Source organism: Cnephaeus nilssonii, assembly GCF_951640355.1.
Source record: "Cnephaeus nilssonii genome assembly, chromosome: 4".
Classification (NCBI taxonomy): Eukaryota; Metazoa; Chordata; class Mammalia; order Chiroptera; family Vespertilionidae; genus Cnephaeus; species Cnephaeus nilssonii.
In genome coordinates this window covers 89,646,346-89,669,345 of record NC_137075.1, presented here as the reverse complement: position 1 = coordinate 89,669,345, position 23,000 = coordinate 89,646,346, and the positions used below count along the sequence as shown (strand labels likewise).

At 42.2% G+C, this 23,000-nt stretch overlaps 1 protein-coding gene across 2 annotated transcripts in view; it reads left to right on the top strand.

Annotated features, from left to right (window-relative positions):
• Positions 1 to 22,007, top strand: part of VIPAS39 (VPS33B interacting protein, apical-basolateral polarity regulator, spe-39 homolog) — a 28,149-nt gene extending 6,142 nt beyond the window's left edge. The window contains exons 4-20 of one of the 2 annotated variants that reach the window (XM_079767859.1): positions 1,026 to 1,169; positions 2,530 to 2,568; positions 2,903 to 2,967; positions 3,695 to 3,751; positions 6,774 to 6,866; positions 7,579 to 7,612; positions 8,104 to 8,206; positions 9,958 to 9,985; positions 12,980 to 13,053; positions 14,725 to 14,800; positions 15,224 to 15,358; positions 15,946 to 15,987; positions 16,315 to 16,404; positions 18,425 to 18,511; positions 19,069 to 19,158; positions 19,562 to 19,666; positions 20,768 to 22,007. In XM_079767859.1, the coding sequence (XP_079623985.1) occupies positions 1,026 to 1,169; positions 2,530 to 2,568; positions 2,903 to 2,967; positions 3,695 to 3,751; positions 6,774 to 6,866; positions 7,579 to 7,612; positions 8,104 to 8,206; positions 9,958 to 9,985; positions 12,980 to 13,053; positions 14,725 to 14,800; positions 15,224 to 15,358; positions 15,946 to 15,987; positions 16,315 to 16,404; positions 18,425 to 18,511; positions 19,069 to 19,158; positions 19,562 to 19,666; positions 20,768 to 20,788 (1,283 nt within the window). In that variant the 3' untranslated portion in view covers positions 20,789 to 22,007. The remainder of the gene's footprint in view (positions 1 to 1,025; positions 1,170 to 2,529; positions 2,569 to 2,902; positions 2,968 to 3,694; positions 3,752 to 6,773; positions 6,867 to 7,578; positions 7,613 to 8,103; positions 8,207 to 9,957; positions 9,986 to 12,979; positions 13,054 to 14,724; positions 14,801 to 15,223; positions 15,359 to 15,945; positions 15,988 to 16,314; positions 16,405 to 18,424; positions 18,512 to 19,068; positions 19,159 to 19,561; positions 19,667 to 20,767) is intronic. The other variant, XM_079767860.1, reaches the window with a different exon arrangement.
• The last annotated feature ends 993 nt before the right edge of the window (positions 22,008 to 23,000 follow it).

The window sequence follows — 23,000 nt, the reverse complement described above, 5'->3', positions numbered from 1 at the left end:
CCACTTAATATTTTTGTAGAGTCTATCAGATTTTTAAGGATATTAAAAATTTTTTTTTCTTAATAGCGAATATTATCATGTGATTTAAAAATAAAAAAGTATTGAAGGCATACAGTCGAAGGTTTCTCTCCCACACTGTCATGTATCTACTCAGTTCTTAGTCCCTGACCTTCCAAGAAATTACTGTCATTGTTTGCTTCCTGTGTATGCATCAAAAGATTCTTTTTACATTTGGAAATACATATAGGAATATACTTACCCCTTTTTTATACAAGTGATAGCATACTTTATACCCTGCACTTTTCACTTAATGCTATAGCTTGGAAATCTTTTCATATCAGTACATAAAGAGCTTTCTCATTCTCTGTTTTTTTAAATAGCAGTATGGTATTACTATATATGCATTTTCTGTAATTTATTTAATCAGCTCACTAATGACGAACTTTATATTGTTTTTAGTCTTGTGTTGTTTATTTTGCTATCAGTAACCTTGTATTCTGCTCAGAGGTGACTATGAATGATCAAGTCCTAGAGTGAAGTTATTGGCAGAGGGCATTTGCATCTGTATTGGATAGATATTGCCAAATCGCCCTCCATGTGGGTTGCATCAATTTGACTCCCACCAGCAATGCAATGTCAGAGGGTTCCTGTTTCGCCACAGCCTTGCCGACACAGGGTGTTATTAAACCTTGGGATCTTTGCCAGTCTTAAAGGGGACCAGTGTTGCTTAAGTGTACTTTTCATGTATGTAATTATCTTATTAAAAGTGAGGTTGAGCATCTTTTCATGTATATAATAGCCACTTGAATATTTTTTTTCTGTGATCCACTTATTCATTTCCTTTGCCCATTTTCCTGTTGATTAGTCTATTTGATTCTATTCTTTCTCCCCGCCTTGATTTTTGGAGTTCATGTCAGCCAAAGGACCAGGGCCTCTGGTGAAAAGCTTTTAGAGTTTGTTGGAATGCTTGTTTTCTAGGATTTATTTGGATGAGAATGACTGATTTAGTTCTTACTATCTCACAGGTATCTCATGGTCCATCAAAGAGACTGCTGGTAACAGTGGGTCAAACCATGAGGGGCGTGAACAGCTAAAGAGCCGAAACAGCTTCTCCTATGCACAGCTACCCAAACCTACTTCTACCTATTCCCTGAGCAGCTTTTTTAGAGGTAAAAAGTGGTGGTTAACGCCACAGGGAATTGTCTTTTACTTTTTCAAAAAAATGCTCAGGCCCTAGCTGGTTTGGCTCAGTGGATAGAGCGTCAACCTTCAGATCAAAGGGTCTCAGGTTCGATATCCGTCAAGGGCACACACCTTGGTTGCAGGCTTCTCCCTGGCCTGGGTCCTGGTCAGGACTCATGCGGGAGGCAACCAATTGATGTGTTTTTCTCACATCGATGTTTCTCTCTCTTGTCTTTCCCTCTTTCTTCTCCTCTCCCTAAAAAAACCAATGGAAAAATATCCTCAGTTGAGGATTAAAAACAACAAAAACAACAAAATACTCGGGTTATACTATTTATTTACTGTGGGAGGAGATTATTGAAGGAAAGAGAATTATCTTTGGAGCTGGCACTTGGGGATCAAGAGTCGGAGAAATGAGAGAAATTCAGAGGGGTTGGTCTGGGTTTCTAGAATGTGAACAAAATTGGCATTAACCCTTTGACAGGTACTGAAGAAATTTGCCTAGGTCAAAATTTCTTCCCACCCCTGTGCATTGCTGTTGGGAACCCTGGTGCACTGCTGGTGGGAATGTAGAATGTGTAGCCACTGTGAGAGATAATATGCGGTTCCTAAAAATTTTAAAAGTTAAACACAGTAACCATATGATTAAGAAATCCACTTTTAGGTATATGCCCAAAAGAATTGAAAGCAGGAACTTGAACAAATATTTATTCACCAATGTTCATAGCAGCAATATTCAGAATAGCCAAAAGTAGAAATAACCCAAATGTCCATTGACTAATGAATGGATAAGCAAAATGTACATGCAATGGAATATTATTCAGCCAAAAAGGAACAGAATTCTGGTACATACTACAATATGGATGAAACTTGAGAACTTTATGCTAAGTGAAATAAGCCAGACACAAAAAGATAAACAGTGTATGAGTCCACTTATATAGACTAGTCAGATTCATAGAAACAGAAAGTAGAATATGTAGTGGTTACCAGGGGCTTGGGTGAGGGGAACAGGGAGTTATTGTTTAGTGGGTACAGAGCTTCAGTTTGGGATGATGAAGAAGTTCTGGAGGTGGATAATGGTGATGGTTGTACTGTTGGTATACTCAGTGCCACTGAACTGTAGGCTTAAAAATAGTTAAAATGGTAAATTTTATTGTAATTAAAAATGTTTTCCTCCTTGCCTTTTCCCTCCATGTTATCTTAAATTTCTGAAATTGAATAAAGTTTTTTTAAGTCTTAAGTTTCCATAATGCATAATAAGGTTTTATACACACTACATCCTTAACCAAGTCAGAGTGGGTCTGGCTTAACTGTTCACCTCTTCCGTCATGTGTTCTTTATCTTTAGGGAGAACTAGACTTGGAAGTTTCCAGTCCCTTTCTGACGGTAGGCATTGACCCTCTTTTCTTGATTACTTTGGGAGATGTTACTGATCTGGGGTATAGTCTGGGCAGTCATGGAGAAAAGTGGTAATTAGACGGTTTGATAAAATTTATTCAGAATCATCATTATTAGAGAAATTTTCTCATACTGAGTAAGAGGTAGATTCTGATTACAGGGGAATGGGTGACTTCTAGGGATACTGGCTTTGGAGAGGTACCAAAAATTACTTTGGGCCTTAAAAAATACCTTGGGAGCCTACAAGTCAAGAAGGAAGCATTGAGGAAAGGAATGACAAGAAGGTGGTGTCCTTCTAAAACAGCTGCCTGTTCTCTTTCAGCTCTTTCGGACACACCTGCCAAAAGCTATGCTCCAGAGCTGGGGAGACCTAAGGGGGAATTTAGGGTGAGTAATACCTTACACTGGGTTGACACTGTACACAGTCTAAAGTGCTTTGACCTTGTCTTGCTTGATCTTCCCAACTTTTTGAGCCCCTGTTAATTTAACCCCGTTTTGTAGATAAGAACACTGGACTCCTAAACATTAGGGCTTGCCTGGGGTCTCACAGCTAGTAAATGGTGGAACTTGGACTCAGAAGTATCTATTTTCTGATTCAGTCCTAGCACCCTTTCCTTCCCCGTTGTGCTGCTTTTTGAAGGCTGTACTTTGAAACTTTGGATCATCAATGTGAACTGGAAACTTGGTGAAGCTTATACTCCCATGAAGCACATAAAAAAGCAAATTGATTCATAAGGAAGAAACTATATCCTAAAGTTTGGAAAAGGAACATGTCTCCCTCTTTCCGTATGCTGGCAGAGCAATTATTTAGTCTCAAAAATGGGATTGATTGCATCAAGGGGTTGAAATCCTGAACCAGTAGGCATAGGGCTACTGATTTTGTCTATTGGTTCATTCTATGTTTGATTCATCTCTTCCCGTCTGTATTGCTCCTGTTCTAGATCCTTCAGAAATTCAGAACAAGATTATCCCAGTTCATTAATTTTTCTCCCATTCCCTCCCACAAAATATGTCCCCTTTAGGGACTAAGACACTGAGTTTGAGGTGGGGAGCTGGCACACTGATAATTCTGATCCCTTAACTTCTTGGGATTTATGTGTTGCTAATATTTCAGGACTACAGCAATGACTGGAGCCCCAGCGACACGGTGCGACGCCTTCGGAAGGGCAAGGTAAGGCCACTGGGGAAAGAAGTCTTGTGAAATTTTTTTGGAAGCTGGCCGCTGTTCCCATAGGGAGGATTTCTTGACCCCTCTCTTCACTTCGATTTGTTAAATGAAGTGGTTTTCAGGAAGAAAATAAATTCACTAAGATGGAAAGTCAGCTGCAAAATTTGAGATTCTTTAGAGTTTAGTGTTACTTTGATAGGGTAATGGGGAAAGAGTGATGGACGAGAGGGAAAAGGACTTTTAAGAATGAAGGTGGCCATGGCCAGTGTGGCTGAGTTGGTTGAGCATTGTCCTGTCCACCAAAAGGTTGCCGGTTTAGCCCGGCCAGCATGGCTCAGTGATTGAGCGTCTGAGATCATGGTTTGATTCCCCGTCAGGACTGGATCCAATTGCGCAGGAGGCAGCCAATCGATGTTCTGCTCTCATATTGATGTTTCTCTTTCTTCCTCTCCCTTCCTCTCTAAAAATCAATAAAAAAATATATATATAAAGAATGAGCGCAATCTTTTATGTTTAGGTCTGAGATCCAGTATGAGTTAACTTTGTTGTTGTTAATCCTCACCCAAGAATATTTTTTTCCATTGATTTTTAGAGAGGGTAGAAGGGACAGAGTGGGGAGATGGGGGGAGAGAAACATCAACGTGAGAGAGACATATAAGAGCCCTGACCAGGGCCGGGATTAAACCTGAAACCCAGGTAGGTGCCCTTGACCAGGAATTGAACCTGTGACCCTTCGGTATGCATGCCAATGCTCTATCCACTGAGCAAAACTGGCCAGGCCTGAGTTAACTTTTATATAGGGTGGGGCCAAAGTAGGTTTATAGTTGTGAGTATGCAAAACACAGAATTTATTCTTGTATTATTATTTACTAATTATTATTTTCCATATGAACAACTGTAAACCTACTTTTGCCCCACTCTTTATATGGTAGGAGATTAGGATTGGGGTTTATTTTTTTTATTCCCTGTAGTTCTTCATTTCTTCCAGCTCTATTTTTCTAAAAGACTATCCCTTCTCCATGGGATTACCTTGGTGCCTTTGTCGAAATGAATTGACCATATGTGTGTAGGCCTATTTCTGGACTCTTTATTCTAGTTCCATGGTCGGCAAACTGCAGCTCGCGAGCCATATGCGGCTCTTTGGCCCCTTGAGTGTGGCTCTTCCACAAAATACCACGGCCTGGGCGAGTCTATTTTGAAGAAGTGGCGTTAGAAGAAGTTTAAGTTTAAAAAATTTGGCTCTCAAAAGGAATTTCAATCGTTGTACTGTTGATATTTGGCTCTGTTGACTAATGAGTTTGCCGATCACCGTTCTAGTTCATTGCTTTATTTGTTTACCCTTATGCCATTATCACAGTCTTGACTGTTGCAGCTTTGTAGTAAATCTTGAAATCAGGTAATATAAGTCCTTCAACTTTGTTCTTTTCTTTCAAAATTGTTTTGGCTGTTGTAAATCCTTTTTATTTTCATAGAGATTTTAGTATCAGTTTGTCAATGTCTACAAAAGAGATTCTGAAATTTTGATTGAGATTGTATTGAATTTATAGATCAATTTTGTGAGAATTAACATAATAACTAATGGGTCAAAATGGATCATAGACCTAACTATAAATAAATTCTAAAACTATAGAACTTATAGAAGAAAATATAGGTGAAAATCTTTGTGACTTTGGGTTAGGCAAATATTTATTACTTAGGACAAACACAAAAAAGAAACAGAAAAAGAAAAAGGTGATTAAGTAGATTTAATCAAAATTAAAAACTTGTGTTCTTTGAGTGCATTTAAAAACATGAAAAGACCATCCCTGTTGGTTTTGCTCAGTGCTCAGAGCATCTGCCTGCAGACCAAAGGGTTGAGGGTTTGATTCTTGGTCAAGGTTGTCATGTACCTAGGTTGCAGGTTGATTGGGTGCATGTGGGGTCTCTCATGTCGATCTCTCTCTCAGTCTCCATTCTCTCTAAAAATCAATGGAAAAAAATATAAGTGGGTGAGGATTAACAAATAAACTAAAACATGAAAATATCATTATCGCTGGTAGAAAATATTTGCAAAATATACATATTATAAAGAATTTTCATCCAGAATACATAAAGAATGAGTTATTTTCAGTAATAAGAAAATAAACAATCCAATAAAAATTGGCATAAGATTTGACCATTTATACATAAAAAACGTATATGAATGGCCAATGAGCACTTGAAAAGGTGCTCAACATTATTAGTTATCAAGAAAACGTTAATTAAAACTGTGCGATACCACTATGCAGATACTGGAATGAATGGCTAAACTTTAAAATACTGATCATACCAAATATTAGAAGAATGTGGAACTCTTGTACACTGTCAGCCGGAAGGAAAAATAGTAAAACTGCTTTGAGAAATAGTCTGGCAGTGTCTTACAAAGTTAATCATACACTTAATTTCATTCGTGGTCATTTACAATTCATATTTTGTATGGACAAAAACATGTCCATACAAAGACTTATACACAAATGTTCATATAGCTTTACTCATAATAGTCCCCAAAGTGAAAATCCAAATATCCATCCAGAGCTAAATAGGTAAATAAATGGTGGTATATATAATAGACTGGGGATGGGATGGGAAGGTATGGACATTAAAATAGACAAGGAAACTTATTGGGGTGATGGAAATATTCTGTATCTTGATTGTGTTAGTAGTTACATGGAATTCTATTCTTGTCAAAACTCACCGAACTGTCCATTTAAATAGGGTAGATTTTATTGTATGTAATTTATACCTCATTATAAAAAGAGGAAGTGATCTCTACCTGTTGACTTTGGCCAGACTTCATCAGGAAATGACATATAGAGCATAAGGCTGATTGGAGAGGGTGTGGTGGGAACCTATTGTCGATATTGTTCTGGGCACCACAGTGTAAAAATAAAGTGGCTTTCTTTGGAGACATCTCCTTTTATTCTGGCCTGTTCTTCAGTGTCCAGTGACAGAGGAATATAGTGAAGAGTCTTCTTCCAGCTCACTAATTCTCTTCTTATTCGGCCAGGTCTGCTCACTAGAAAGATTCCGCTCCTTACAGGACAAGCTACAACTCTTAGAGGAAGCAATTAGCATGCATGATGGAAACGTCATTACTGCCGTGAGTTGTGGGTTTTGTTTGTTATTTGTTTTTTGTTAGTTTCTGAAAATCTAATCAGAATAGACTTTAACATTTTAGGTTAAATGTCAAGTAAAGATCCTGGATTTCATTTTGATGTTTAGGATTTTCAGTAATAAGTACTTTAAAGCCTAGCTGGTAGGACATGTGTTGTGTGTGGAACTCTTGATTATAATCAAGAAGCAGTAGGTTGGCTACTATACTCTGAGGGAGGAGAGATGTGAAAGCAGGGAAGTATCTCTTGCCAGTATAGGCACGGGCATGTGGACTCCCAAGACAGAGTGCAGTTCCAGATGTCCACCACCTGTCCTTCCATCACATGAAGAAATGTGTTGTCTGGGCCTGCAAAGATGCCTACTGAGTTGCTAACCTCATTCCTAGACATTGGTGCTCAGGGCGGGGCTGTGTGTTTGAAAGAATGCACTGGGTAATTAATTTTTTATTCTCTCTTTTTAAAAAAAATATATTTTTATTGATTTCAGAGAGGAAGGGGGAGGGAGAGAAAGACAGAAATATCAATGATGAGAGAGAATCATTGATTGGCTGCCTCCTGCATGACCCCCACTGGGGACCGAGCCCGCAACCCAGGCATGTGCCCTTTACTGGAATCGAACCAGGGACCCTTCAGTTCACAGGCCAACACTCCATCCACTGAGCCAAACAAGCTAGGGCTCTTTGTTCTCTTTTCCTCCAGGTTCTGATATTCCTGAAGAGGACACTGAGTAAAGGTGAGCATGGTTTGAGGGAAATCTTCAGTCAGCACGATGTCTGCTACACTTGAGGGGAGAAAGGCATGTGGCTTTATACCAGAATTTACCAGCATCACGTCTGCTGCAGAGACAGCTGGGCTGGCCTGAGACCTCAGAGTTCATCTCTGGTCTCCGAGGGCAGTCGTCATCCGTTAGTGGCCACCACATTAACTGCAATGCCCCTCTATGTACTGGGCACACAGACAGCTGTGTTGGTTTGAGAAAGTCAGAGTTGATGCTGAGTACCTATGTTTGGATTGGTGAGAACTGGAAGCTGACTCAGTGGCTAAGAGCTGCCCTGAAGCATGGAGTGTGTTGATGGTGGATTGAGCCTTAGGGATGGGTGCCATAAAAAAAATTCCTGATTGGCTTTGAGGAATTAATTTTGTAATGTGTGAGTAGGGAGACCAATTTTACACTTGAGTAATAGGCTTTAATCTTTCTCCACCTAACTTCTTCCTGCCCATCAGAGGTCCTCTTCCGAGAGCTAGAGGTGCGACAGGTCGCCCTGAGACATCTCATTCACTTCCTTAAGGAAATAGGGGATCAAAAGCTGCTATTAGATCTTTTCAGGTAAGAACGGATCATCTGGTCCAGTAAGTACATTAAGTATTTTGTTCAAAGCACTCTGGGGAACACAAACAAGACACTGTCTGTTTGTTCTGGAAATGCTTATTAGACAAGATATTGAAATGTGATGGGATAACTAGCACCACAGGCTGTGATAAAGTGACTGTGTAGCAGGTGGTTCAGAACCGGTTCTGGAGTCAAACATACCTGCATCGAATACTGGCTCCACCATTAATTCATAGCATGACCTTGAGCAAGTTACTCAGCCTCTCCAAGTATCAGTTTTCACATCAGTAAAATGGAGATGGTGACACCTATCCCACAGGATCATTATGAAGATGAAGAGTTAGTGTTGTGTAAAATACTTCCATAATGCCTACTCTGCAGTATTAATATTTAGTAAGCATTTTTAAAATAGAAGATCTATAAAGAAGGTGCCTTTTTTTAAAAATTCTCACTCAAGGAGTGAGGATATTTTTTCCATTGATTCTAGAGAGAGTGGAAGGGAGCAAGAAGGGAGAAAGATTGAGGGGAGAAAGAGAGAGAGAGAAACATCAATGTGACAGAGACACTTTGATTGTTTGCTTCCTACACCCGGCTCAAATGGGGGTGGGGATTGGACCTGCTACTCAGGGATGTGCCCTTGATTGGTGCACAGGCCGTTGCAGTAACCACTGAGCAATGCCGGCCAGGCCTGAAGGTATCTTTTATTACAGTGTTGGTAGTGAGAAGTACAGGAAGAGCAGAAGAAGCAAATGTAACTTTTAGTCCGGATACCTGAGGATAGCCTTATGGAAGTGGTTAGGAATTGAGTTGGGCTTATGAGACTAGGCAGGATTCTGATTGGTGGAGAGGTAAGAGGTAGGCATATCTGCTGGGGTTGGAGAGTGGGTTGGGAAGGGGGTATCATCTATCCTATTTTCCTTTCCTATCTCATTCTAATCAGTAGGTTATTTCTTTAGGTTAAAATGTGTGTATATTATGTTCTTTCTTCAGTGTCAGAGAAGGGGTTGGAACCTCTCTTGAGGCTGACATGTGGCCTAGGGTAACTCCAGTTACCAGTGACTTCAGCATAGTGATGAGCTGCCCCAAAGACTAAGGTGGGGAAAGCAGATCACCTGGTTAGAGTCAAAATACAGATGGTTAGCCATGAGTTTTCAGAAGGCACATTGATCGAGGCAAGGTGTTCTCTCCCTCCTTCCCTCCTTCCAGTCAACAGGGCCTCAGTAAGCCTCACCTCTATGTCAAAGCATGATGTTAAGTGGACCATTTAGAGTGCGAAGGGATCAGAACATCAAAGTCCTTGTTGTCTGAGGCCATCCCGCCTTTTGGGAGAGACAAAACACACTAACACTGTACATGAAAACAAGAGAACAATGTAGAAAATCTGTTCAGGAGTCGGCAGAGAAGGAGGGTGCTTGACTCTTCCTCAAAGGGTCCATGGCATTACTGTGGGCTAAGGAGGCTCTGACCTTCCCATGAGCCCAGTTAACCCTACAGTTACTAGTGCCCTGCGGTGCCTTCTTGTCCCTGCTTTTTGCTCAGCTAGAAAGATCAGGGAACACTGATTGCTTGTCCACCATGTGTTTTCAAAGGGTTGCTGTGGTAGAAAGTTTAAGAAGACAAGGGTTTATCTTATGTATGGAGGCAAATGAGTTTGAATTGTGTTCTCTTAGAGCAGTCGTCTTACTTTGTGAAGTTATGCTGCCACATGTCAGTAGATAATGCTACATGTTCCTTCTGCTTCTTCCCAGGTTCCTAGATAGAACAGAAGAGCTTGCGGTGAGTGTGGCCTTTGTTTCAGTTGGGGACTTATTTAACTGAAATCTAAGCCCAAACTCAGTCACCAGGATCCCAGAATGATTGAACATATTTCTTTTCCATTTGTATTGATTATATTCAGAAGAGAGAGACATCTAGGAATCCTGAAAACTTAGTCCAAATGATGTACTACTTTATTGTTTTTTATACGTTCTTTTAATTGGGCTGTAAATTTTAAAAAATGAATGAAAATTGGCTCATCAGTTTGCAATTTTGTTTGTTTCTTTCTAGTTGTTTTCAATTCCTGGTCTGTAGGAGCTTTTGGATTTTGGCTTCTAATACTAAAGAAGATGCTGGCCCTGGCTGGATAGCTCCGTTGATGAGAGCATTATCCTGATTTGCCAAGGTTGAGGGTTTAATCCCCGATCAGGGCACTTGCAAGAATCAACCTATGAATGCATAAATAAGTAGAACAACAAAATTGATGTTTCTCTCCCTTTCTCCCTCTCTCTCAAATCAATCAATAAAAAAAAGAAAAGACACTATTGAAAGCTAAGAGGGATAAGAAACCAGATATATGTCAAGAAGGAAGAGAGGTCAAGCTGGTGGCACACCCAGCACACACTTTGGCTAGAGCTCAGTGACTGAATGTTAAAATAGATTTCTGACAGATTTTCACCATTATAGAGTGAACTTCTGGAATATGAGAATAAGTCTGAAATTTAATCAAAAGTTTAATTGTATTACTAAAACTTTAGTGATCCATTTTAAAATATATTTTTATTGATTTCAGAGAGAAAAGGAGAGGGAGAGGGAGATAGAGACTTCAATGATGAAAGAGAATAAATGAATGGCTGCCTCCTGCACACCCCCACTGGGGATCGAGCCCACAACCTGGACATGTGCCCTTGACTGGAATCGAACTTGGGACCCTTCAGTTCGTAGTCTGGCGCTCTATCCACTGAGTCAAATGGCGAGGGCCATTCCTTGAAGTTTGTTAGAGTGCGGGGCTCAACTTCCCAGCGCTGTCAGTGGCAGGATTGTTCCTTGAGTCGCTGTACAGCACATGTGTGGTGAGAGCAGTGCTCATGTTTGGCTGGCACATTTAATAATGTTGTTAAACTTGTTTGCACAACAGAGTATAACTCAGGAAAATCTTTTTTAGTAATATTTTGTAAAAAGAACATGTACTTAATATTTAAGGCAGGGTAAAGTCTCAAAAAATGCTTTATCTTAATCTGCTGAAAATGATTGGCAGTTTGTAGTAATCATTTTGAAAAGTCTTTGTTTCTATTTTTAATCTCCATAGATTTGAAACTATAAGGAATTTTTTTCATATGGCATTCTTATAAAGTTTGTTGTTTTGAAGTTTGATTAGTGAAAATAAATGTGGTTTGGGTAACTCATTTATAACTTTATTATTTTTTGCATGTACTCTATTACACTGAGTGGCCAGATTATTATGATTTCTGAACGCTTAATAATATGACCACTTAGTGTATATCCTATGTAATCCTATATAATAAAAGACTAATATGCAAATTATCCCCTCAACCAGGAGTTTGACCAGCAGGCAGACTGGCCAACTGCCCATGTCCCCTCCCCCTGGTCAGGCAGGCCGGACCCCACCCATGCACATATTCATGCACCGGGCCTCTCTAATATATATATGTATATGTATATATATATGTGTGTGTGTGTGTGTATATACATATACACATATATGTACATATATATATATACACACACACACATATATACATATACACACACACACACACACACACACACACACACACACTAAGTGGCCAGATTATTATGCGTTCAGAGATCATAATAATCTGGCCACTCAGTGTATGATTGAATTGAAGATGTTTTATTATAGATCAGCATGCCCAATAAAACTTCCTGCACTAATGGAAATATTCTATATCTGTGCTGTCCGATGCGGGAGCCACAGATCACATGTAGCTGTTGAGCACTTAAAAAAAGACTAGTGTAACTAAGGACCTGAATTTCTTACTTTTTAATTAGTTTAAATTTACATATAAACAAACATGTGGCTACTGCCAAAACCGGTTTGGCTCAGTGGATAGAGCGTCGGCCTGCGGACTGAAAGGTCCCAGGTTCGATTCCGGTCAAGGGCATGTACATTGGTTGCGGGCACATCCCCGGTAGGGGGTGTGCAGGAGGCAGCTGGTCAATGTTTCTCTCTCATCGATGTTTCTAGCTTTCTATCCCTCTCCCTTCCTCTCTGTAAAAAAAATCAATAAAATATATTTAAAAAAAAACATGTGGCTACTGGCTACCATATTATATATTGCAATTATAGATAAACCAAAAAGTGATTTTTTTGGTAAAGATTTTTTAAATTGACTTTTAGAAAGAGGAAGGGAGAGGGAGAGAGAGAAAGAGAGAAACATGGTTGTGAGAGCAAGAAATGGATCAGCTGCCTCCTGCATGCCCCCTATCTAGGATGTAGCCTGGACATGTGCCCTGACTGGGAATTGAACTGGCAACCTTTTGGAGCACAGGACAATGCCCAACCAACTAAGCCACATTGGCCAGGGCCCAAAGAGTAATTTCAAATCACTCTTTGCCCTCTCCATCCTCACATCCAATACATACCAAGAAGGAATCTCTGATAATGAAGAATTTAGCTTTAAAAATGTGCGTGTGTGTGTGTGTGTGTGTGTGTGTGTGTGTGTGTGTTGTTGTTGATTTCAGAGAGGAAGGGAGAGGGAGAGAGAGAGAGAGAGAAACATCAGTGATAAGAGAGAATCATTGATCGGGTGCCTCCTGCTTGTCCTCTACTGGGGATCGAGTCTGCAACCCGGGCATATGCTCTGACCTGGAATCGAACCATGACGTCCTGGTTCATAGGTTGACACAACCACTGAGCCACACTGGCAGGGCAAGAATTTAGTTTTTAGGCATGGAAAGTCTGCTTAAGGAGTTACCTCCCTCTTCTAAGGAGACAAACTAGCTCACAGCCTTTCTATGTTTTTTCTTAAGCTGTCCCATTATCGAGAGCATTTGAGCATTCAGGACCCTGAGAAACGGAAAGAATTTCTTAAGAACTGCATCGGGTAAGTATGGAGGAGAAATGTTTTTAAGTATAAATACTCATATGCAGAGGAATTAAGTGATTAAAAGAGGGTGGAATGGATAGATAGTTGAAGGGAAAGGCTAACACAATAGTTCATACAAGCATCATTAAAAATTGTCTTACTCGGTGGTTTGAAATACTAGTCCCCAATAGGATTTTCACTGATTGGTGGTAAATTAAGGAAAATAAAGACAATATAGAGAGGTGTTTTTTTTTTCTTTCGAAAGCTACATTTATTTAATTGAAAGACTGCCTTTTATTCTGGGATTTTTTTCCCCCTCTACCTCCCTGCCCCAAACACACATACACTTTTTAATAATAAAATTGGTCGTAATTATTTATGACCATATGTATTACAATAACAGTGGGAAACACTTTACCTTATATATTATTTTCAATGTTATTGGTCCTTGAAACCCCAAAGTTCAAGAACCACTGATTCAGTACAGGCTTTGACCGAGAATATAAGTCCCTGTGAAAACCAGCCCCACACATCACTCTTCCAATGATTGGGCACTCGCTGCTCTTGGAAGTAGCTCATTTTATTGTTGGACAACCTTCATGATTGGAAAGTGCTTCCTTATATTGAGCCAAATCTTGCTTCCCTGAATCTAAGGCAGGTGTAGAGTCTGCCCAGTGGACCTTGCTTCTCCAGGTTCAGTGTTCACAGTAGTTCCAGTCATTCCTCATGTGACGTGATTTTCAGGTTTCACGTTCAGAAATTCATTTGACTGATGAGTCAATGCCATCTTCACTTTTAGCCTTATCAAATCAAATACTGAGTTATATCCTATGGCCTCTGGTAAACAAAGAGAAAAGGTAGAGTAGTGAAGTAACTGGAACCTATTTTCATCTCTTATCTCTTAAAAATTGGCTGTGGCTCACACTTAATCTGGAATAGTATAATTGAATTTCAGAATTCCTCCTGGAATGAGTGGAGTAGGAAAATAAGGCCACAGTCTCTGAAGGGGAGATCTGTGAACTGGGAGTTTAAAATCTGGCTTCTGTTCCTGGCCTTACCCAATGACTTGCCATGTGCCTTTTAGGTAAGACACTGTTTGTCCCTCAGCTTCTTCATGTGTAAAAATATACTGAAGTATTGAAGATAGGACCTTTGACATTTGTGTGAATCTTTGAGATCTATACCAGTCTACAAACATACTACCATGCCATGTAATTTACTTTTACCTTATTACCCTACAGTAAAACAACAGCTCACAAATATAAATGACCCTTAAGGAGAGTTAAACGTTGACAGTAAGCAGTGACACGAACCAAAGTGCTTCCCTGGGATGTAGATGAGCAGTTGGCTGGGCTCCCTCCTTAGCCAGGTGACTCACCAATCATTACAACTCCCACAGCGAGAGGATTCTAATTCATTCCTCAACAGAATCACTAATGGCTATGTATATTTTGTCAATTTTCAGGATACCTCTTCAGTTGGCAAAAACCTTAAATGCAAAATCCCAGCCAAAGCTCTGCTCTATTTTCTGCTTTCTCTCTCTCTGCCTTTAGGGATGTTCCAGAGGTGAATTGAGATCAGATTTATGAAGCACCATGAGCCTCTTATGTTATGGTAGTGATTTGGTCTAGTTGGGTTTGTTTCCTGTCTGAGTAGAGAAAGAGGTACTAACCTTTGGCCCTCTATCAGTTTGCCTTTTTCAGTGGAAGATTCTGCACACATACAAGACCATTACACACTCCTGGAACGTCAGATCATTATTGAGGTTAGACTCCTCATATCTGTGTTTTCTGCTTCAGTGCCAAAGCTCAGTGCCATCAGCCTCTGGGACACATCTGTGCTCTGCCCACATATGTCATTTCCTGTTACAGTCTCTAAGAGCCTTTCGTTTTCTCCCTCTCCACCATAGCCCCTTCCCTCCATTGTCCTCAGCATCCTTTTTCTTCTCACCTGCAGTTAACCTAGAAGTATTTCCTCTTCATCCCAGAGTTCCCATTGCATTGCCACTTCTCTGTCTGCCTCCATCCAGCTTGGATCTTTCACCATTTTAGGGCTTTAGACTCCTGTGGGTTATCCTAGGCCATTTCTTTTTCTCTTCCTTGCCTCTTTCCTAGGGTAGCATTAAGTTTCTCTCTGCTTCTACTGCATGGACACAGTCCTTTTTTTCACTTGGCTCTCTCCACTACAGGCAAATGACCGCCATCTAGAATCAGCAGGACAAACTGAGATCTTCCGGAAGCACCCCCGCAAAGCTTCCATCCTCAATATGCCACTGGTGACGACACTCTTCTACTCCTGCTTCTACCACTACACAGAGCCCGAGGTACAGGCAACACGGGAAAGACCCCACACACTCCCACTGCACAGAGGAACGTAGCTCGAAGTCAGTATTTTGATGTCCCCTGTTATCAAGGGGTGCGTGTAGTTCTTGGAAATCCACCTGGAGGCTTTCCTGGCCCTCGGGTGAGCCAGGAGGGAAGGGGTTTGTAAGGCTTGTGTGGTGTCCGGTGAACTGGCCTATAGCATAGCACGTTCTGTCTCAGCAGTGCTGGTCCCACAGCGGGCTCTGTTCAAAGGCCCATAAATGCACATGGACTGACACAGAAGAGCAGCAGGGTGTCAGGTAACTGGATGTTTGAACACATTTTGTAAAATTTAATGATCACAAGTGGACGTTTGGATTAGCCTAAAATTGGGAAAAATACTGTATTTATTAACCCCGTCTTGTTAAGCTGGGTTGCAATGATACCTGATTAGACCCGATTGAGCTTTGCTCTTAAAATAATTTCTGGGTTTAATTGGTTACAGAGTAAAATGTAGAAAGCCTAGTCAGTACAAAAGAAGATGGGAGATTGGGTGGTATTTGGGAAAGTTGGTAACACTACAATTCCTTCTCCACTTTCACCCTAGGGGACATTCAGCAGTCCAGTCAACCTGAAGAAGACATTTAAGGTAGATATAAAATGGTCGGTGCTTTGGTAAATGTAGTATCAGGGTAATTATGTGGAGTAGATGTTGCTTTGTAAGTGTCTTATATTCCAGGTTAAAGGTGGAAAGGAAAGTGTTTGTGGGGAGTGAGGTAAGGCTTTAACTGAATGGCCTACCTCAGTGCTGGGGCTTGGAAACTACGGGGTTCTTGGTGACCTGAGAGACTTACAGATTTTTAAGAGGCAGAATCAACACTATGGTATATTTTTGCCTACCTTTTCCAGAATTCTCAAGTACCTCCTCTGGCACCTTCCTACTTCCCCTTAAATTCCTCTGGTCTCTGCTTTCTAGATCCCAGATAAACAGTATGTGCTGACTGCCTTGGCCGCCCGCGCCAAGCTCCGTGCCTGGCATGATGTAGATGCTCTCTTTACCACAAAGGTGAGTGCCCGGATCTCTCTCATTTGCTGATGCTTCAGGCACATACTCTTGTTATCCCAGACTCACGGAGTCTCCAGTTCTAGTGACTGGCTTACATCTTTCCTCCAGCTTTTTGTTTTCCAAAATTTCACACCTAAAGAAAAGTTGAAAGAATATTATAGTGAATACTGATAGTCTTTACCTACTTCACTCATTTATTAACATTCTCACTATATATGCTTTCTCTTTTTCTATGCACATAGAAAAAGAGACAGCAAATAAGCTTTTTTTTTCCTCTCGCTGAACCATTTGAAGGTAAGTTTTAGACATCATGCCACTTCTCTCTTAAACACTTAAGCATTTTTCTCCTTTGTAACTGCTCTCAAGAAATGTAACATTAATGTAGTACTATAGTCATATAGAAAGTGTGTAGTAAATTAGCTCCTTAGAGCTGTTTCTGTTTGTTCTTGTGTTTGTTCCCTGTCAAGGATCTTGCATTACATTTGGTTGTCATGTCTTCTGGTTGACATTTTAAATACTGTTTTTTTTTCATTATGGGTTTGAGAAGTTTCTGTTGTGTCCCCTTTGTTAGTTATTTAATTAGCTACATTAACTACCAAAGCAATACGTGTCTGTGTCCAAATGAAACACTGTATGGAAGTATAAAGAGTAAAGAGTGACATTTCTCTTCCACCAACTGCCTGCTCCTAGTCTCACCCCCTTCCTCAAGGCAGATGCCATTGAAAGTTTGATGGGTGCTTTCCAGATCTTTCCTCACTAATTTACAAAGAAACATCTTTTCCCTCGCCAGTTAAGGTCAGAAGATAGAGCGTCTGCCTGCGAACCAGAGGATCCCGGGTTTGATTCCGGTCAAGGACATGTATCGTGGTTACAAGCTCCTCCCCAGCCCGGGCCCTGGTGAGGGCTCATGCAGGAGGCAACCAATTGATGTGTTTTTCTTTTTTAAAAAAATATATTTTATTGATTTTTTACAGAGAGGAAGGGAGGGGGATAGAGAGCTAGAAACATCGATGAGAGAGAAACATCGATCAGCTGCCTCCTGCACAATCCCTACTGGGGATGTGCCCGCAACCAAGGTACATGCCCTTGACCGGAATCGAACCCGGGACCCTTGAGTCCGCAGGCTGACGCTCTATCCACTGAGCCAAACCAGTTAGGGCTGATGTGTTTTTTTTACATTGAAGTTTCCCTCTCTGTCTTTCCTTCTTTCTTCTACTCTCCCTAAAAATCAATGAAAAAAAATACAAAGAAACATCTTTATATAAATGTAAGTTTGGCTCAGTGGATAGAGCGTCAGCCTGCAGACTGAGGGGTCCTAGGTTTGATTCTGGTGAAGGGCACATGCCCAGGTTGCAGGCTCGATCCCCAGGAGGGGGCATGCAGGAGGCAGCCAATCAATGATTCTCTGTCATTGATGTTTCTTTCTCTGTCTCCCTCTCCAATCAATAAAAATATATTTTTAAAAATAGGTAGAGATGTAAAGAATAGGACTTTTCTCCTAGATAAGTTCATATTACAAGTGTGGTTATGTAAATTACTTATTTCATTTAGCTGTATTTCACACTTTTCTGCATTAGTGCCTATAAATCTAAGAACTTATTTCATACCTCTAACTCTCTCCCACCCTCTCAAGTTTCTTGACTTTTCTAAAAAACTCATCTCTCATTTCCCTGTTCCCCACCCCAGTCCATCCACTCTCACCATCACATTATTCTAGGCCAGTGGTTGGCAAACCGCGGCTCGTGAGCCACATGCGGCTCTTTGGCCCCTTGAGTGTGGCTCTTCCACAAAATACCACGGCCTGGGCGAGTCTATTTTGAAGAAGTGGCGTTAGAAGAAGTTTAAGTTTAAAAAATTTGGCTCTCAAAAGAAATTTCAATCGTTGTACTATTGATATTTGGCTCTGTTGACTAATGAGTTTGCCGACCACTGTTCTAGGCTGGCTGTAAAATGCAGGGAGACAAGCTCAGGGTGTATTGTTAATGTCCAGCCTACCTACTCCTGCCATCTTCTTTCTCAGAACTGGCTGGGCTACACCAAGAAGAGAGCACCCATTGGCTTCCATCGGGTCGTGGAAATTCTGCACAAGAACAATGCCCCTGTCCAGGTAATGGCTCCTGAAGAGAGTTGGGGACAGGATCCTCTAGAAGACCTAACTTATAGCCTCTTACTGGTCAGTGATAGGGGACCTGACCTGTTCTGTTCTCCCCTTAAAGGCAACATGATGGCTGTATTGGTCTTGATGTAGGACAGGCCAGGGAGAGATGTTCTCCTCTGCCCTTTAGAAGTAACCTGCCCTCTCTGAGGAGCACCCACTGTGTTTAGCCTGTGTGGAGTACTGCCATATTGGTGAAATGATACAAAAGGAGAACTCACTGAGAAGGGACATCAGGGCACAGTGCAGATCAGGTGTGGAGCATGCCTGTTGCTGGCCTGGGTATCCACCTCTAGGCTATGGAGGAGCGTGCTCTTCCCTGCTTTCCTGGGGAGTGCGGAATGCTGCTTGGGGTCCACCTCATTTCCCATCACAGAACTGGTCCTGTGGTTGCTGATGGGAATTGTAGACATCAGATGTTGTAGCTGAACTCTTTTGCCTTCTTCAGGATTTTTTTTCTACTTTTCAGAGTTCTGGGAATCATTAATCAGAAATACCTCTTCCCACAGATATTACAGGAGTATGTCAATCTAGTGGAAGATGTGGACACAAAGTTGAACTTAGCTACGAAGTTCAAGTGCCACGATGTCGTCATTGATGTGAGTCCCCAAGAAATAAGAACCCTGAGTTAGAGCCTCAGTGGAGAGTGGGGGTTATGGTCTTCTCTGTCCTGGACCCTGAGATCCTGCCCTCAGTTTTGATGTAGTGGGCAAAATGGTCTGGCAGGAGTTAGTTTGTAGGCCAGCACTCCTATGCTATTTTCTCAGCCTTCCGACTGGTTCCTCTGTGCTCTTATAAGTCTGTTGCTCAGAGAACTCATAGAACTGAATCAAGCCACATAAGCTCTGTAGACTTCACTCCAACATGAGGTTCTGAGGGGACTTGGCCCCTGTCACCCAGCTGCTTCTTGAACCTTGGCTCGAAGTGGGAGTAACAAAAAGCAAAAGACCTTCCTAGAGAAGGCTGATTTGGGATTCACTGCTTGTCTGTTTTGCTGTGCAGACTTGCCGGGACCTGAAGGACCGTCAGCAGTTGCTATCATACAGGAGTAAGGTGGACAAAGGATCTGCAGAGGAGGAGAAGATCGATGCCATTCTCAGCAGCACGGTGAGCAGGGCAGCTACCCCCCCGCCCCCCCCCCCCCCCCCCCGCCACAGCCTCGGGAGACGGACAGTTCTCAAAGTAGCATCAAGTGTATAAAAGGGAAACCTGGGGACCTCCAGCTGAGACTTAACTGTAACTGCTCTGAAAATTATTAAACCTAGCAGGTAGGAGAGACTTACTAATGGCAATATAGGAACGAATGTTACAGATTCAGAACACCCCGGGAATGGATATTACCTACCTGTTGGAAGTAAGAAGGGGGTGAAATAGATTTTAGCAATTTGGGAAACACAGCCTGCTTATCTCTCATAGCATGAAATTGCTGAGCTTTTTGTTAATGTTGATCTTAGCTCCATGTTAGATGTTTTGGGACCTATCTGGGGTCATTGAAAGCTAGTAAATCTTTTTTTAAAAAATGATTTATTTTTAATCTTCACCCAGGGATATGTTTTTATTGATTTTAGAGAGAGGAAGGTAGGGGGGAGAGAAAGAGAAACATCAAAGTGAGAGAGAAATATCAATAAGTTGCCTCCCATACGTGCCCTGACGGGATTGAACCCACATCCTGGGTATGTGCCCTGACTGGAAATCGAGCCACACCAGTGCGCAGAAGCTAGTTTAATCTTGGCCCCGAGAAGTTTAGGACCAGAATAAATCCCCAACTCAGGCTTGTGAGATACAGAATAGGTGTCTCGTTCGTATCTGAATAAATGAACCCCACTATGTATTTTTAAAAATTTCTCCCCCTCGTCCTCCTTCATTCCTCTTTTCCTTTTTTTTTTTTAAAATATATTTCTTTATTGATTTCAGAGAGGAAGGGAGAGGGAGAGAGAGAGATAGAAACATCAATGATAGGAGAGAATCATTGATTGGCTGCCTCCTGCACACCCCCTACTGGGAATCGAGCCCGCAACCCGGGCATGTGCCCTTGGCCGGAATTGAACCTGGGACCCTTCAGTCCGCAGGCCCACGCTCTATCCACTGAGCCAAACCAACTAGGACTCCTCTTTTCCTTACAGTACCTACCTGTGAGTCTTGTTTTATTGCATTCCCACTACCTCTCTGTAGGGATCAGTGCAAAATGATCATTGTTTTTTCCCACAGCAAATTCGGTGGAAGAACTAAGTGGCATCAACTACCCTGAGACCTGCCTCGTTTCTTCCTTTCCTGCCTTTGAAAAGAGTGTACTCTCTTTTTTTTTGTTTTGTTAATCCTCACCCGAGGACATTTTTTATTGATTTTTAGAGAGAGTGGAAGGAGAGGGAGAGACAGAGAGAGAAACATCGATGTGAGAGACACACATTGATTGGTTGCCTCCTGCACTCGCCCGACTGGGGCTGGGGATCTGGCCTGCAACCAAAGTACGTGCCCTTGACTGGAATCGAACCCAGGACTCTTCAGTCCGAAGCTGACAGAGCGCACACTCTCCTTTGGGAGAGTTACAGCAGCACATCGCTTGGGCCTGTCATCAACAGATGACACCTGCTACTCTTGGGACAGAAACTGGCGCCTGAGCACTGATCTTCTGTCCAAGGGCCATCATCTGAGGGCCGAGATCTAAAGCTTCGACTCAGGGGAAAGATTCCCTCCACCTGGTGCTCACGTGAAAGTGGAGTCATTTCTAGACTGGGCCCGTTTGGGGCAAGATTTCTCTTGGTCTGAGAAAAGTGACTGCTCTGCTAAAGAAGTCTCCTAGACTAAGAGGTGCAGCTATCATAGAGTGACCACTCAGTTCCTCTTAGCGACTATGACCCTGGACTTGGTGCTGGACATGGCCAGTTCTGCTGTGAATGGAGTCAGAACAGAACCAAAATGGCTCTCCCAGGCTCCTCGAGAAGGGAGCCAATGTTGTAGGACCTGCCAGAGGTGCCCTCACTCCAGACTGCACGGAGCACTCCGAGTTATGACAGATGGCCCAGACGTTGTGTCTTCAGCCAGCGTCCCTCTGCTGCCCCGGTCTAGCCTCTGTTCAAGGACCTGTGGTTCCTCTCTCACCTGCAGACTGAGATGACCTTGTGTGGGTGACGAGAACATCCCATTGCCTTTCCCTCTAACTCTCCTGCCCCAGACTGCCCACCTGTGTGGAGCTTAGCTTCGGCAGTACCGGAGCTCTCCCGTGTGCACAGAGCTCGCTGTTTCACTAGGAGCCTCCAGAAATTCCAGTAGGGCTGACCTCAGCAGCATTTCTGACTATTAGGATACTGAGATGGAAGCTTTAGTATCACACTTGGTTTTTAAAAGGATGTTCTGTAATGTAGATGCCTGCCCTATACAAAGTTAGCCTCTCTTCTCTGTGACTGGCCTGGGTTTCCCCAGACATGTGTAGACTCCTAATAAAGCTGTTTCTTCCTTGGTGCCTCCTCTTTCCCTCCGGTTGTTTTGTGCAGAACAAAGAAATAATTGCCCAGTCTCTTGGGACCACTACCCGTCTGCCTCAGTGACTGCATTCAGCAGCCTACCAACACGTGTCAGGTTATGGAGCACTGGTGCTTAGGAGAGCAGGGCCTTGTGGTTAACAGAAGGAGACCTGAGCCGGGGATCAAAAGACTCGGCCTCTTGTCCCGGCTCTACTGACAAGCTGTGTGATGCTGGGTGAGTCCCTCTCTCTTTGGACACATGATCCTAATCTGTAATAGAAGGGCACAATTCTCTCGGAGCTTGTAGGATTCTGTCTCCTGTGACTGCGGAGTACAGAGGCACACAGGCTTTTAGGCAATGTAGTCCTCAAGTGGGTGCAATTTTGCCCCCCAGGAGACCTGTGCCAATGTCTGGAGACACTTTTTGTTGCCACAACTGGATGGTACTACTAATGGATAGAGGCAAGCAATGCTGCTAAACATCCTATAATGCACAGCACAGATTCCGCAACACTTACCCAGCCCCAAATATCACTAATGACAATGCTGAGAAATCCGGCTTCAAGGAGACTGGACTCCAACTCTTGCTTCTCCACTTTGCAGTCCTCTTTGTGATTCCAGGTAACCATGTTTGTGTCCTCCCCTAATCATGTCTCTTGCTGTGAAGGAACAGGAGTTTCATTTGCTAGCCTGTGCTAAAGTTATTGGCTGGTCTTCAAACATTCATAGCTGTAGTAACTGGTGTATTAGGGTTCATTTAGAGAAGTAGACTACTGGGAGTATGCAGTCTGTGTCTGTCAATCTAACCTACATGTGAGATTTATCACTAGGATTTGACCTTATTCAAGGATGGCAGTTACTTAAACGGTCTCTGGAAGGTTGTCTGCGTGTCTGGTGGTAGAGATGGGAATCCATGTGGCAGGCAGTGGGGAAGGAGAGATGGGAATAAAGTGAGGGGTGAGCAAGGACAAGCTGGAGCC